The sequence below is a fragment of the Trichosurus vulpecula genome, chromosome 5 (assembly GCF_011100635.1).
Source record: "Trichosurus vulpecula isolate mTriVul1 chromosome 5, mTriVul1.pri, whole genome shotgun sequence".
NCBI classification, from domain to species: domain Eukaryota; kingdom Metazoa; phylum Chordata; class Mammalia; order Diprotodontia; family Phalangeridae; genus Trichosurus; species Trichosurus vulpecula.
The window spans coordinates 276,876,739-276,892,976 of NC_050577.1; the positions used below are offsets into that span (position 1 = coordinate 276,876,739).

At 49.3% G+C, this 16,238-nt stretch overlaps 2 protein-coding genes across 3 annotated transcripts; both read left to right on the forward strand.

The window, feature by feature from the left end:
• Positions 1 to 394: 394 nt before the first annotated feature.
• PRKAG1 (protein kinase AMP-activated non-catalytic subunit gamma 1) lies at positions 395 to 9,669 on the forward strand. Its single transcript, XM_036761269.1, has 12 exons — positions 395 to 481; positions 4,104 to 4,152; positions 6,653 to 6,762; positions 6,938 to 7,019; positions 7,155 to 7,213; positions 7,453 to 7,498; positions 7,603 to 7,657; positions 7,840 to 7,966; positions 8,106 to 8,271; positions 8,396 to 8,433; positions 8,716 to 8,862; positions 9,021 to 9,669. The coding sequence occupies exons 1-12, from the start codon at positions 473 to 475 to the stop codon at positions 9,123 to 9,125; spliced, it is 993 nt and encodes a 330-aa protein (XP_036617164.1). The 5' UTR covers positions 395 to 472; the 3' UTR covers positions 9,126 to 9,669.
• Positions 9,670 to 12,526: 2,857 nt separating this feature from the next.
• DDN (dendrin) lies at positions 12,527 to 15,477 on the forward strand. Of its 2 annotated transcripts, XM_036761195.1 has the most exons (3): positions 12,527 to 12,738; positions 13,194 to 13,417; positions 13,469 to 15,477. In XM_036761195.1, the coding sequence occupies exons 1-3, from the start codon at positions 12,527 to 12,529 to the stop codon at positions 15,199 to 15,201; spliced, it is 2,169 nt and encodes a 722-aa protein (XP_036617090.1). In that variant the 3' UTR covers positions 15,202 to 15,477. The 2 variants fall into 2 exon arrangements, with proteins under 2 accessions (XP_036617090.1, XP_036617089.1); XM_036761194.1 differs by having other exon boundaries at positions 12,527 to 12,735; positions 13,203 to 15,477.
• The last annotated feature ends 761 nt before the right edge of the window (positions 15,478 to 16,238 follow it).

The window sequence follows — 16,238 nt, forward strand, 5'->3', positions numbered from 1 at the left end:
ATGCTGTACAGCAAGGTTTGTCCTTCGTAACAACAGATGAAATGACCCCCCCTTTTTTAGGCCGCGCCCCTCCCGCCCCCAGAGCCCCTGTCCGTGGCATGTTTTGTATCGGCGATCATTATGAACTGTACATAATTTATGTTGTGAGAGGCAAAGGGCAAGTTTTGGATTTTGCTTCTTCCAAGTTTGTTTTTAAAGGACAAATAAAAAAAAGCATTTTAAATACAAGCCGCCTGGAGTCGCTCGGTAACGCCGCCGCCAGCGGCCCGGGGCCCGGACGCAACCGGGAGGGGAGGGGGAAGGGGCAACGCCCCTTTGGCCGCTCGCAGGCGACCGGCCGCTACCGGAAGGGCGGAGGCCGCGCGTCCCTACGTGACAGGGCGGAAGTAGGGTGGCGTGCCGGAAGTGATGAAAGGGGCGGATCCGGAAAGAAGCGTCCCGGAGGGCACGAAAGGAACTGGCGCGGAGCGGGATGGAGACGGTGAGAGGGGGAGGGCCAGGAGCCGAAGGGTTCGGCGGCGGGAGCCCTCCGGCCCGCGGCCAGCCGGGACCCCACTGCCGGGATGAGGAAGGTTGGGGAGGTGGGGGCGGGGATGTCAGATCACCCGCCTGGGCTGGACCTTACCGGTGACCCCCGTCCGTCACGGAGCTGAGGTCTCCTCGGGCCCCGACTGGCTTTAGGAAGCTGAGTTGTAGCCTGGGCCGCTCTCCTGAAGACGGGTCTCCCTCCGGACCCTAGGCCCTGGGACCCTTCCAGGCAAGCGCAGCCCCCAGGCGCTAGGGAGCCCAGCCCACCGTTGGGGAGCGTTCCCATTGCGGTGGTCCTTCTTCCAGGGATCGCCCCACGCGTTTCACATTCGCTCGCATTCCTTACGATCCCTCTCTTAAAAAACAAACTGGTTTCCTTCCTTTGCAAAGAGGAAAACGGGGACCCCCAAAACATGACCCAGGGACGACGTCAACCCTGTAGATTTGGAAAGTGCTCTGGACCGGACCGAGAGTCTGGAGAACTGGGTTCAAATAACAACTGTGCCATCAGTGAACTGACCTTGGGCGAGTTACTTCATCTCTCTAGGCCCGGTCGGACCCAGCCATCTCCACAAATCCCTTGCAACGTTAAGAATCTAAGATTCGGTGACATGGGGCGTGGAAACTGCAAGGAGCTCACATACTAAGAGCTGAATTGTTCTCCATCTGATCACAGTAAAATTCAGAATAAGTTATGGACGACCCGAAAGAGTCCAATCCTGCAGTTTTAGAAAGTAGCTAAGAAGGATTTGGCTAGCAAGGGAGGATGGTCCTTGGAACACGTACATCCTGGGAAGAACCGTGGGTATTGGGTAACCCTCTTCCCCACCCTGGGGAGTTCTTTTAAGTTAGTTACAGGACTTTGCACACTCAATAACTATTTGATGTTTTGTGCTGAAAGTTCTAGATATGTTCTTCTAAGTGACTCTTTGTATCTCATGAGTAACTTTTTGTATCGAATAAGATAATTTATGTAAAGCTCTTTGCAAACTCTGAAGTGCTATACAGACCTACCTGTAATTTTCTCTGTTAAGTGTCTTTGTCTAGGTTTGCCTCTGAATAGATATCTGTGACCAGAGCTATACATTTGTATAGATTGTGTACGTTTGTGTTTGTTCAAATCCAGTTTTCCAGTTCTTGTGTGTGCAAATGTCTATTTGTGTCAAATATATTACTCTCTTAAATTTACATAGCAACTTTGTTCCCAGGCCTGTTCATAAGTACCCTATCTCAGTTCATTCAATACCATCTTTGGGAGGTAAGAAGGAGCAGAAATTTTTGAGGAGCAGATAATACAAGTGGAAAAATGGTCATAAAGATGATAAGGTTACTTAGCCATATGTATGTTTTTGTCTAGTCAGTGCTTGTCTCTCCTTGTCTTTCTTAGTGCAGCTATCTGACCATCTGTCATTGTGTACATCACCATCATAATCTTTTTCAGTGATTCAAATAATCTGTGATTCCATCCATTTAAGTATTCTCTCCACCAATAAAGATTTTAGCTTTTCTACAGCTTTGATGAATTTATAAATTTCTGCGTCAAAAAAAAATTATCACTTGGTAAACCATCATTTTAGTGATGACTCTCTGAATTTAGCTGGGCTAATCACTGAGACTGTAGTCTAAAACATTCTGGCTTGCAATATGGCATCTAATACAAAACCGAAAGTTACCTCCATACTATAATGAGGCATCATAGTGGGAAGTTTAGTGGAAGATCCACAACAAATGAGTACCAGCCTAGGTACTAAAATTCCTGCTTTCATGGAGGTTACATTCTGGTGTAGGAGACAAGATATTTGCATATGAAAAAATTGTCACAATACAAGGTAGTATATAAATGCCAAAGTAAACTTCTGCAGTTCTTGGTTTCTCTCTTAATTTGAGCCAGTCTTTGATGTTGTGTGATCTTGAATATATCTCTCCTGTGTACATGTATGTATCTGCATTGCTCAGTAACCTTCATATGCAGGTGACTAGATTTGTTCCAGTGGCATTGCCAAAATGTCACATGCAGCTGACGGGTTGCCCTGTGCTGCTAATAGCACAGAAGATTCCTGCTTCCTTTTGGCAGCAGAGAGCTGTCCTTTCAGCTTGCCTTTGCCTTTGGTTCGCTAGCCAGCAGACAGATCCCAGTCAAGACCTTTAGCCTCAGATGTTTGCAAAAGCTTGTGGGGAAGAAGTGTAGCTTTTGGAACCATTCTCTGAGTATGTTGAATTGGAGCTGCTAGTACAGATAGAAATCAGAAAAAAGAAATACTCCTTTTGGGGTAACATTGGCATTTCCAGGTGTCCGAAATTTGGAGATGTAGAGAGATTTACCCAAGGTTTGGTTACTCTGAGCAAGGAGAGGAGGCAGGAACTGCCCCTTTACCCTCTCTGTGTCCATAGGACAAGGAAACAGAGGCAGTTAGTGTTTCTCTTGGCTTTGGGAAGCTCTGGCTCATCAGGTGATGCTAAAGTGCAGGTCTGACCATGTCATTCTTCCTACTCAATAAACTTCTTTAGCTCCATATTTTCTCCTGGATCGGATAGAAAAATCTTCTCTTTGGCTTGTAAAGCCCTCCATAACCTGGCCCATTCCTGCCTTCAAAGTTTTATTACCTCTTACTACCCTCCACATACCGAGTCCAGTGACACTGATGTTGCTGTTCCTCGAACAGGACACTCATCTCTTGACTCTGAGCATTTTCACTGGCTCTCTTCTATGCCTGGAACACTGTCTTTCCTTATCTTTACCTCTTGGCTTCTCTGGCTTTCTTCAGATCTCAAAGTCCCACCTTCTGCAAGAAATCCTCCATAATCTTAGTGCTTTCTTTCTGAGACTATCCCCTTTTATCCTATATATATCTTATTTGTACATAAGTGTTTGCATGTTGTGAGGCTTAAATGAGATAATATTTGTAAAGTGCTTAGCACAGTGCCTGGCACATAGTAAAAGGTGTTTAATAAATGTTTGTTCCGTTCCCTTGTTCTCTTGTTTCCCCATTAGACTGAACTCCTGGAAACCAGTAGCTGTTTGTTTTTTACCTTTCTTTGTATCCCCAATACTTAGAGAAGTTCTTGGCATGTAGTAGGCACTAAATAAATGCTTGTTAACTGATCAACTGAATTGACAAAAGGGATTGGGTGGGGATTTCAAAAAAGCTTCTCAGCTATCGAACATGTTTTGTGTTTACCTTTCAGTCATTCAACTAGTGGTGACTGACTGGCTGCCAGTTTCTAGGGTACTCTCCTACTGGCTACTTGTCTTCATGGTAGGGACCAAGTGACATGGTCCTTCTACTCAAAATAGTACTTGGGGAAGGCAGTGATAGCTCACTGTCCTGTTTTTGGACCCCCCCCCCCATGGCAGATTCTTTGGGAATCAAGTGTATGCCCATACTTTGGGCCACCTTTTCAGAAGCTTTTAGAACCTAGGCTAGGCTGAGAATCACTAATGTCAGTTTTGAAGCCTTGTTCCTTTTATACCGTCTACCTTAATGTTGGGGGAAGGGTGGATTCAAGAGCCGCTAGGAACATAATTAGATCACTAGATCCTAAGTGAGGCTTAGTTCCTTTGTTTGTCCTTCCAGGTCACTATTCCAGAGAGTGGTATGGAAAAATGCACCCCAGCTCTGGAAGGTAATGTATTTCATTACGATGTACTCAAAGAAGGATGAGCGCTTCTGTAAAAACCAGTGGCCAGACTGTAATTTGTTTGCAGTTTCAGCAGGTTTTGTTTCTCTCCCATCGTATGTGCTGGGGATATCAGGGCTGAGCCAAAAGCCAGAGATATTAGGCCACTTCATAAAAGTTAGAGTCAATAGCTTATGTAGAGAACAGTAGGGATAAGTTTGGTGTTATAGTGGTGCTTACTAAGATTGTCATAAGTGATTTAGATGGAGAGTGGGATTTTTTTTCAGGGTAGGGTTCTCAACTGTAGTCAGTGCGAAGGCTGGAAGACTGCATTCCACAAGTCCCTGTTACCTATTAAAGACCCCAGAGCCAGGAACCGCCAGCCTTTTGTCACCCAGTATCTATAATTAAATCATTTTGAGTGTGTACCCCCAAATCTGGGATGGCTTAGATCACTCTCAGTATGTACCCTCAAATTTGGGATCACTTTGAAGACTTCTACAGTTTCCCAGCATCTCAAGTTAGGAATATAATGGATTAGGGATATTGTACTAAAATCCAAGACACAGGGTTTAGCAATCCTACAGTGTTCCCGACCTCCTTATCAGTTTTGAGCCATTATGAAAGAACCCTAAATTGCCTTTACAAATGTGACACTCCCCCCAAAATAGTGAAATGATCTTCCATTTATTTAAAATGAGATTTGATTAATCACCTGTTATGTGTAGGCTATTGCCCTTAAGACATTAAGACTCCAAAGAGATGACACAGACTTTACCTGAAGGGTAGGGAGGGATCAGGACTTGACCTGTGATTTCATTGGTATAGGGAACCCCTTCCAGCTGAGGATACTCCATTTACTAATCCAGTCATTACCTTCTCTGCAACTTTTAGTCTCAGAGAATTGCCTGGAGTACTGACAGATGGAGGGACTTGCCTGGGGTCACGTAGCAGGTGTATGTCAGAAGCAGATTTGATCCCAGGGCTCCCTATATCCACTAGGCCACACTACCTCTCTAAAACGTATAATTTAAAGGGGCAGAAGGAAAGACATGTACACAAATAACTGTGATAATGAGTAGCATGTGAAATTTAAGGAAAGACTACTCTGACTTGGTTGAGATAAGAGGGAAGAATTCCTGAAGGAAATGGTATCTAAGTTGAGTTGTAAGGGAAAGGGGAAACTTTCAGAATTAAGAGATAGACTGGAGAATTAACTAAACATGAGAACAATACACATTTGGAGAGGAGTGAGGGAAGAATGAGAGGAGGGGATAGAGGCTAGTCTGGTCTGGCTTGAAAGTAGAGTATAAGAAAATGAGTAGTATGAAATAGGACTAGAAAGGTATGTTGGAAGTTGAAAGGTTATGGAGACCCTTGGGTGCCAGAGTAAGGAACTTTTAATTCATTAAGCAGTGGGCAGCCATTGAAAGCTGCTGAAAAGATTATTGACATTAGGAGGATTACTGGGGCAGCAGTGTGAGAATGAATTAAGAGTGGAAAGCTTTGAAAACCAGTTAGGAGGTTCTTGACCATTCCTAGAACTCCTTGAAACTTCTGTGGACTTCCCAGACAGACCTTTTACTAGCCTCAGGAACTCCAGAGGCTTCATGGGGCTTGGCGTAATCACTGAGGATAAAGGATAGAGGCAGCTCTCTGCCTTATATTTAAAAAAAAAAAATCCATGTTGGGCCCAGGATGGTATGAGGTAGGGCAGTGCAGGCTATGGATATTTCCCTAGTTTGACAAAGAATAAAAAGACTGAGCTGGAGATGATCTTAGTGTTCACTGGATCCTGAGCTTGCCCTCTCTCCCAAGACCTTACTACTGGTACAGACTATTTGTGGATTTTTCTTGGTCATCAAATGGACTTCCAGGATCCTACACCCAGCCTAACCTAGCCCTAGACTTATCCTCAGAGCCTTAGAGGGCAGGAGGGAAATACAGGCAGCAGGAAATCCCATCCGACAGGGCATTTTACTGACACACACCAACATGGTATTGAATTGGAATGGCTTGGATAAGGCAGCCAGTCATATTCCCATCAAAAGCTCTCTGAAGCATCACAAGACTCTTATTCTCCTATTCAAGGAGAAGAGCAAGAGAGAATGAACAGAAGTTAGGATGAAAAAACGAAGCTCAGACTTAGCTTAGAGAAGAACCTTGCAGACAAGAATAGACTACCAAGAGCTTCTCCTTTGGAGAACTCTTGAGTGGAACATTCTCTACCTGACAGGAATTGGTATGGTCCTGCTGAAAGATGATGAAATTGTCTCTAGCCTGGGGAAACTGAGTAAGACGGATTCAAAAAGACATTGTCTAGGTTTGGTGTGAGCAAGAAGAGCAAGGCAGGATGAAATAGGGAGGGCTTCGCAGAGAGCAACCTTAGCGTTTGGGAAACTACAAGTATGTGTTCTTCCTCTTCGACAGGAAGGTGGGGGGATGGGGAGGCAGGGATCACAGCAGCAGAATGAAGGGAGAACACTAATCCTCTCATGCTATGCAGAGACCCCAGAATCCAACAGTGCTGTCTATACCTGCTTCATGAAATCCCATCGATGCTATGATTTGATCCCCACGAGCTCCAAACTGGTTGTGTTTGATACCTCCCTGCAGGTGAGTGAGGCTTTCATTCTCTACCCTTTCCCTGAGGCCTCTAGCTTTATATATCCCATCCAAAGCCATTTGTAGGGCTACTCTTACTCTTCTTTCCCCTTAGGCCTCTTATCCTCCTCCTCTGGTTTCTGTCCTAGTGACCCTTTCTTCTCCATTACCCATCCCCTGCCTGCAGGTAAAGAAAGCTTTCTTTGCCCTTGTCACAAATGGAGTTCGGGCAGCCCCGTTATGGGACAGCAAGAAACAGAGCTTTGTGGGTAAGGAGGGGTCCATGGGATGGATGATGTCATCATGCTAGGCATGGAGGGAAGTTGAGGGTAGTGCTTGGGATTCCCTCATCTGAGGGCTGTGGGGGAGGCAGTATAATTGATAAGTATCCATTTGGCTTTTAGGCATGCTGACCATCACTGACTTCATCAATATTTTACACCGTTACTACAAGTCAGCCTTGGTGAGGAACCCACAGCCCAGTGATTCTAACACCATAGTCAGGAACCACTGATTCCTCTTTTAAGTTCCCATCTCCAAGCCCTGCCACTGATTTCCCACAGTGTCTTCTTTGTGGCCTTGGGTCTGCTTCCTCCATAGGGCACACAGTTCTTGTCCCTGCTCCACCTCCCAGGGAACAGGCTATCAGGGGGCTAATGGAACAAAGTGATAAAAGCCTGAATCCTGTTACCTCTATTCCAGGTACAGATTTATGAGCTGGAAGAACATAAGATAGAAACCTGGAGAGGTTTGTAGTAAGGGGTCACAGGGAGACAATGGGCTGGAACATTTCCTTGGGAAACTGTTTGCTTTGATGGCATTTTGTGTGTAAACTATCTCTTCTCCTCTCAGAGGTGTACCTCCAGGACTCCTTTAAACCTCTTGTCTGCATCTCTCCTAATGCCAGGTGAGCTGCCACCCGCTTTTTCAGAATGGAAACATGTCATCATCATCAAAAGGAACCTGGAAAGGGTGGGGGGAGTGGTGACCCCATACACACATGCCTTGGGGGTGGTCTGACCTTGCTCACTGCCCCCAAACCTTCTATAACCTGCAGCTAGAGCTAATCATTACCCTTTCCTTCCACAGCCTTTTTGATGCTGTTTCCTCATTGATCCGAAATAAGATCCATAGACTGCCAGTCATTGACCCTGATTCTGGCAACACTCTGTATATCCTCACCCACAAACGTATCCTCAAGTTCCTCAAGCTTTTTGTAAGTGCTATTTCTCTTCCTCTCTGACCTCCCATCATCACATATACTGCCCTCAAGGCCAGCTGGGCCGGGTTAGGGAGTTGGTGTCTGAGGGCTATTTGGAGGACTTGGCAGTCTGGTTGATTGGTCTCTCTACCAGATTGCAGAGTTTCCCAAACCAGACTTCATGTCTAAGTCTCTGGAGGAGCTCCAGATAGGCACTTATGCCAACATTGCTCTGGTGCGTACCACCACACCTGTCTACGTTGCATTGGGCATCTTTGTTCAGCACCGGGTCTCTGCTTTGCCTGTGGTAGATGAAAAAGGTAAGGAATTGGGGAAGGAGAAAAGGGGTGGGGGAATCTGCCCCCAGGGGTGTTCTGTGGACGATGATGGGGGTTCATTGTTGGATTCCAAGCCCTTCTGGTTAAGATGCCCCTATTTTCACAGGGCGTGTGGTGGACATCTACTCCAAGTTTGATGTCATTGTGAGTGACTTCAGAGGGACCAAGTGGTAGGGAAAAGGAAGGAGGGATTGGGGAATGTGGGAAGGAAAAAGAGGGAATTCTTTGTGGGTTCAGGGGCTTTTGTGACACTGGCCTTCACATCCTGATGTGAGAAAAGAACTAACTCCCTTACTGGCTGAGTCTGGACTGAGAGATGACCCAGTTCTCCTGAGCTTTCCATTTCTGGTGGGATGGAGTGGAATGGAATTGGGGTTTGGAGAATTGGAAACCATAATTTTGGGCTCTTTGCCCTCATTTTCCCAGAACTTGGCAGCAGAAAAAACCTATAACAACTTGGATATATCTGTGACAAAAGCACTACAGCATCGATCCCACTATTTTGAGGGTGTACTCAAGTGCTACCAGCATGAAACTCTGGAGACCATCATTAACAGACTAGTGGAAGCTGAGGTGGGGAAGGAGAATCAAAAGACTTGGGATTGAGGGCAAAGCCATGACTACTTGGATTGAAGGGGGAGGCTTGGAAATAGGGAAGAGAATAATGAAAGTTATTTCACTGAGTTTAGCCTAAAAGTTCCCTTCCTTTCTCCTTTGCCATCCTGTGCCAGGTTCACCGGCTGGTGGTCGTTGAAGAGAACAATGTAGTAAAAGGCATCGTGTCACTATCTGATATACTCCAGGCCTTGGTGCTCAGAGGTGGAGAGAAGCCCTGAGCTGAGTTGGGAGGAATACAGAGAATGCACCATACCTCTGATCAGTTGGATGCGATACTAGAGGCTCTGATCCCTTTTATGAAGCTTACCCACTCACCCCACCTTACAGAGAGGGTATAAAGGGGTAGGAAAACATAGAAACCCACACACTTCGAAGGAATAACCTCTAGCCCAGGCACCAACCGTCTACACTGGTCCCCTGCTTGAACTAAGGGCTGTGTGCCCCTCATCCTAGGTAATTCTGATCTCTAAGAGATCCCCAGTCCTCTCAGCAAATACCCTGCTCCTATCCCCTGAGATAATGTACCATGAAGCTGTAAAAATGTTTTTATTCTTCCTGATACAAAAGGAGTTAGGGGGTGGGGGGAGACAGTGCCATTTCCTCCTATAATGATGTTGCTGGGGGAGTACACCCTTTGGATTCTTGCTCTCTTTTTCCCTATTGTGCTTCCCATGTCTTGGGGAGTTGGAAAGGGAAGTTCAGGATGGCTAGTCAGATTTATTTTTCATAGTGATTCTAATTAAAATGACAAGGATGCCCATATCCTTTAGTATTGTGTTTTCTTTGGGGCAATGAGTACCACCGACCTTGACCTCCACACCTGTGGCTCCACATACCTCCCCCTCCTAGAACAGGCTCATTACGTTCCACATCTCTCCTTTACCCAAACCATGTCCGTCTATGCTCCCAGCCTCCTCTTCCTCTGCTGTGACTGGGACCTGAAGTTAATCCCTTGCAAGTACAGTATCTTCAGGGAGGAAGTAGGGCCTTTTCCTGTACAGACAGAAGTTAGTGTCCAGCCCCTCCCACCACCACCACCCCATATACCTCCCTGCCATGAATGTTCCAGGGACTCCCTCCCCCCAAGTGGTGCTGGGAAGGCAGGACTAGGCTTAGATTCTGCTGAACTGGCGCAGTGTGTGAGCTTGCAAATCCCTTTTATTGCCTCTGCTGCCTTTCCTAAAAGCTGGGAATGGTTTGGGTGGCAGGGTGGGGAGAGCAACAGTTCCAGAGGTAACGCATTTAATCCTCACTTGCCTGAGTACTGACATGCAGACAGAAGCCATCAAATGGCACCTCAAACAGTGAGTTAGGGAGGCCTGGGGTGGGGACTCTGGAAGGGAGGTGGGAGGATAGGGGTCAAATGCTAGCCTACCTCTCTCAATCTTGCCTTTCTTGCATTTCCCCCACCTGACAGTTTCAGAACAACTCACGTTTTGCGTTCTTCACTTCTTATTCTTCCCTACCCTATTTTCCCCAGAGTTCAGGTTTCTTAAAGTTAGGGAGGCTATTGGAGGAAAGGCACGGGCTTCTGGGCATGCCTTTGTGGGGAAGGGGTACAAGTCCTAGGACACGCCCTAGGTAAAGAGGTCCTACAATGATGGGTCACCACCGTGCTACATAGGCCCACACAGCACATTCCTGATTTTGAGGGAGGTTTCTGAGTGATTAGATAAGTTAGGGAGTATGCACATTCCATGGGGACAGGGTGGTGGGGGAGAGTATAGAGAAGAAACTTTAAAAGACCCAGGATTCTAATAGCATAAGAGACAGAAGCACCTTCACTCTTATTTAGCTATTACAATCACTGGAGCCAGGTAAGTACAGGTTCAGGGCAGGAATGGGGCGGGGGGCGGTGCGGAGAGAAGAGGCAGATAAGTAACGTTATTGAAGTCCTTTCTTTAAAGAGTAATGATGAGGACATGAAGATAAAGAATCAGGATGCTTGAATTTTCTGTATCTGCCTCTGTGGGAGTGGGCATTTCAAGGGAGGTTTAAAAAAAGAATGCCTTCTTATTGATCCATTCTCTACCTACCTGGTAACTGCTGTTGACCCTCTACCCACCTCCGCATACACCCCTTTTCCTACCATATCTGTTTTGAGGGGAAGTGCAGGGATCTTCTAACAAATCAGGATTCCTTGCTATCTACCACTGCCACTTTTGAACCCTAAGTGACCTCCTGGGTTAAGGGGGCAATTTTGGAAGTCCCATCTATATTTCTCTACTATTATTTATCTCTTCTTTTGAGGGGGTCATTGGTAAGGGAGGAATGTTATCTGCTTCCCCAGGGACTACATCCTTCCCTACCTCCACTTGAACTGCTAGCATGGTTGCTATGCATGGTTGCTAAGTCTCTGCATGGTGGGTTTGGCGTGGGCTGTGCTGTTACTAACATTGCCATGGTAAAGTTGGGAACCACCTGTAATAGTGCTGGGGGAAGGGACCATGAAAGCATCAGAACACCTTCTCCTGCTCTTATCAGCCAAAAGAGACCAGTGACGGGTGGACGTCCTAGGCAGCAACAGGGAAAGTATTCAGAAAAGGGGAAGGGGAGGGATCCTGCAAATGCAAACACAGCATTTTGTTTGTTCTTCCATTTTCGCTTAGTTGCACAAAGGTTGGTGCAAAACTGGGAGCATTTTCTGTTCTACCCATCTTTCTTTCCTAAAAGCGTATAAACTGATCCTACTCATAGTTTAGGGCTTGCCAGAGTTGGGTGGGCATGATAGGGAGCGACTCTTCTCCCTACCTTCTGGGTTAGTGGGGGAAGAGACTGATTGCCATTATGGTCCCTCCCTCCCTCCACCCGGAACACTTAGAACTGTGTAGGGCGAAAGGTGCGTGGTCTCCAAAGCAGGACCCTAGTGTCCCCGATGGCAAGGAAGGAGGAGTTGGGGCGGGGGGGACTTTAAAGCTTGGGAACAGCAGCTCTCAGCTCTGAGCCGAGCACGAAACAACCGCCTCCTCCCTCTGCCGCTGAGAAGCGGGTTACTCATCTTCTCCGGCACCCGCACCACCGCTAAAAATAGCCCCCCAAGAGCCTTGGGGCCGCCCCCTCCCTTTCCCCTGCCCCCAAACCCATGGAAACAGGCAGAGGGTGGAGAGCGAAGACCTTGAATTCCAAGGGACATTTTCTTATCCTAAATGAAGAAACAGGCTAGAGTCAAGGAAAGCCAAGGATGGAACCCAAGTATCCGGGCACCCAGATTAACTGTAGAGTAATGGGTTAATAAGACAGCAATGTTGGGTAAGGGGAGAAATTCTGAGGACTGAGAAGGAGGAGGAGGAGGAGATGACCTTTGGTACCTAGTTGAAGAATCCACTTTCCAACTGGTCCCACTTGAGTTTGGGGGGAAGGGATGGAAGTGGGGAGTGTCCAGGTCGGCAACCAAGGACTGCCGCGTGCTGTGTGGGAGAAGTAGCAACACAGAACAACTGCCCGTGTCACATGCACGCACACATACATACACACACACACACAGACACACACGTGTGCTCGGGTATATATAGTCCCCCAGTCCTTGTGTACGCCGCTCTGCAGCGGGTACAGGCTTCCTAAGCTAGGAGGGGGCTCTTGGGGTGGGTGGGTGGGGGGGTTGGGGTTGGGGTGGAACAGGATGGTGGATGGCCCGCTGTTCTCCGAGGGGCCAGGCAGCCCCAGAAAGCCCCATGATGGAGAGTCTGCCGGCTGCTGGTGGGTACAGAAGTCCAAGCTGTTAGTGATTGAAGTGAAGACCATCTCCTGTCATTACAGTCGCTGGGCCCCTGCTCACCAGCCCATGGACCCTACTGGGGGTCCTTGGGCCCAGGAACCTTCAAGCCACAGGTGAGTCTGAGGGCTTAATTGGGAGAGTAGGTTGGGAGAAGGGCACAAGGAAGTGCAGTTTAGGTCCTGACCTCTCCCCTACTTACCACTGGTTGTATGATACTGCTTAAGCCTCCCTGCACTCCCACTCCCTCAAACCGGGTGGGTCTGGGGTTACCTCGGGGGAGGGGGAGAACGAGAGATGGACAGGGATTGATGAATTTGAGATAGAGGGGGAAACTGTGTGAAGCTTACACAATTAAAGTGTGACAAGGCGGCAGTGTATGAAGCTACCCAGAGAACCTAGTCACCGCAATAAAATATTCCCTATTTATCCCAGCCTTCCCCCCCGCCCCAACCTGGTTCTATAACCCTTCGGCACCCCACCCAATTAGTCTTCATGGCTACCCTTTACTTCCCCCGTGGTTCCCTCTGCTTGTCCCTCAGCTTCACTGGCCGCTCACCTGGGTTCCTGCTTATTGTCCCAGGTTTGGGCTGGGCCAGAAGCCCCCAGAGCGGCTGCTTCGCCGGGCCTGGGTGCCCCGAGTGTTGCAAGAGGCAACCAACTGGGGGACAGGGCACCCACCCGAGATCCGACCGAGGGAGCAAGAGAAAAGGAAGGCTGCCTCTCAGGAGCGCGAGGCCAAAGAAACAGAGAGAAAGCGGCGCAAGGGAGGTGGGGGTCGAAGTTGGAGCCCTCCAGGCGTTTGCCGTTCAGAACCCCGGAGTCCACTTAGCCGAGCCCGGGGCGGAGGTGGGCCCCGCCCCGAACCTGGGAATGTCTCTAAGGCCGCCCAGCCTAAGGCCCGTCAGGTCGCATGGTTGCCAGAGCACCTTGGGCCATCCGGCCGGCCGCCCCGTCCAGTAGCGCAGTCGCTGCGAGAGCCTGGCGCCGCAGCTCGAGCTGGACCCCGGGTGGGGCGGCCGTCTGGGCCTCCCAGTTATGAAGCCCACCTGCTCTTGAGAGGCGCCGCCGGGCCGGTCCCTAGGAGGCGCTGGGACCGGCCTCCACCCTACGTGGCTCCGCCTTCTTATGAAGGCCCCCACCGGACCTTAGGGGCCAAACGGCCCCCGCAGCTTTCCCGGCTGCCCACCCCACTTGCTCTGGCTCCTACTCTAGAAGGAAAAGATAGAGAGGAGCGCCCCAAGAAGAGGTTGGATCCGCGGATCTACCGCGACGTTCTAGGGGCTTGGGGGATTCGGCAGGGCCGGGGCACCCTGGGTGGGTTTCCAGGTTGTAGAGGGCCTGGGCTTGGAGGGAAGACTTCAGACAAGGTCACTGGGTTCTCTCCTGTGGGTCTCGATAGCAACGGCAGCGAGAGCTATTCACAGCCTGGGGCCAATCAGACTACAAGAGCAGAAACAGTAACCTCTGGCACCCCCCAAACGACACCCAGAACCAAGCTCCCTCTCAGGGACACTTCTGATGGGGAACGAGCAGGAGAACAGAGCTGGTCCAGCAAGACCTGGGGTCCTTCCCCTGGAGATCAGCCATCCCAGCAGAGCCAAACCCTTCCTAGACCCTGGGCCCCTGGGAGCCCAAAAGAGAAAGAGTCCCCGGGAGAGAGGGGTGGGTCCCAGAGGCCTTCCAAGTTTCCAGCCGATTGGAAGGAGACCCACCGAGCTCATACCGTGCCCCGCAGCCCCCGTAGTTCTGGTGGGGAAAATGGAGTGTTTGTCATTGACGCCACGTGCGTTGTGATTCGGGCCCAGTTCATCCCCACCCCTCAAATCCAACACGTGCAGCTTTTGCCTTCCCCGGGGCCACGGGATTGGGGGGACTCCCCGGCTTTCCAGAAACCCCGAAAAAAGGAGGGAGAGGAGGAGCAAGCCTTTACTTCCCCATGCCAAAAGCTGCTGCAGAGTAGCCGGCTCTCTCATCAGCCCAGCAAGGGCTGCTCCGATGCATGGGATGAGGGTGCTGAGGCTGGGGAGCCGGAGGACCCCTCCCTGGAGGAGCGCGCCTCCCGCATCCTGGGGCTCCCAATCAGGGAGCTGGACCTGGGGGCGTCCCCCGTTCAGTGTAGCTCGGACCCCGGCGGGCCCAGCGGAGCAGCTGAGAGGAGCGCGGATGGCTCCCGAGGCTCAGAGCCAGCGGCGAGGGTCCGGCGGCCCGCGGGCCGGGGCTGGGTGCGGGACCCAGGGCCTTATGCCGGGGCCCTGCGGGAAGCCGTATCCCGCATCCGCCGCCATACAGCCCCGGACTCGGACTCGGATGAAGCCCCAGAGTGCGGCGCCCGGAGCTGCTCCTCCGAAGGGAGTGACACGGAAGCCTCGGCCGCCTCCAGGCAGCCTGAGCGAAGCCTGCCCGGGGGCCTAGACACACCCGAGACCCCAGGAGGCCGGGGAGAAGTCGGGCGCAGGGCCGGGGAGCTGAGAGATTGTATCCGGGAAATCCTGGATGTGATCTGCCAGACCGAGGAGGCGCTATTCCGGGCCGAGGGCTCCGCTCAGGGAAAGCAGGGAGGGGGTCACCCCCAGCCATAGGTTCCCAGACCTCGGACTTGGTCCAGCCCTCCACGGTTCACCCTCACCGCCCCCTTTACTCTTGCAGAATTCTCTCGCCTCTTCTCACTCTCTTCTCCTATAACCCTATCCCTGTATGTACCCCGACCTGGAGGTCCTCACAATGAAACCAGAGGAACAAACAGCCATTTGAGCTTTTACGGTTTTATTTTTTGAATGAGAGGTGGGGGGGAATAGAATCATCTTATGTCTGGACCAATTCCGTGCCAATCTCAATTAAAGGGCTTAGAAAACAAAGCCCAGTGGTTGTTGGTTTGTTGTTTTAAACTGAAACCCTGTCAATTATCGCGTGTCCCAAGTAATTCACACACCACAACAACTCCATCTATTGTTTTCTCACGTACATAGCCAGATAACCTCCTTTTATATTGGACTATCTTTTACCTCACTTAAAAACCACAGAATTTCGGAGTTGAAAAGATCTTCAGAAGCCACCTAGTTTACTGTTGAATAATTCCCTCAATAACATCCCATAACATATAACATTAGCCTTTCCTTGAATACCTCTACTGAGGGGCAAACACTCCCTTCTGGGAACTATCCATGATACTTTTGGATAATTCTAATTGTTAGGAAAGTTTTCCTTGCCTCAAGCCTCAATTTACCTCCTTGTGACTTCAGCCTTTTTGCTTTTAATTTTTCTCTGGGACCACACAGAATAAGTCTAAATCCTCTTCAGCATGACAGCCTTTCAAATATTTGGAGGTCATTATCATTTTCCATACCCAGGTCTTCAACCAATTCTTATACAGCAGGAGTCAAGGGCAGTTTTTTTCTCGGATGGCCCGGTGTGTTTTGAAAAGACTGATACTGTAGGATACAAAAGGGTCATAATTGGATAGGGAAGCCGAAGTAGAGGTCAGGTAGGCAATTGAGAGAGGTATACTAACAGCAGGGGTGATGTCGATTAGAGAGGGTATTAAGATAAAGGACTAATTAAAGGGGAGGAGAAGAAATACGAAAGTGACTAGGGAGGCTTTGGAGGGAGGTCTGGAAGC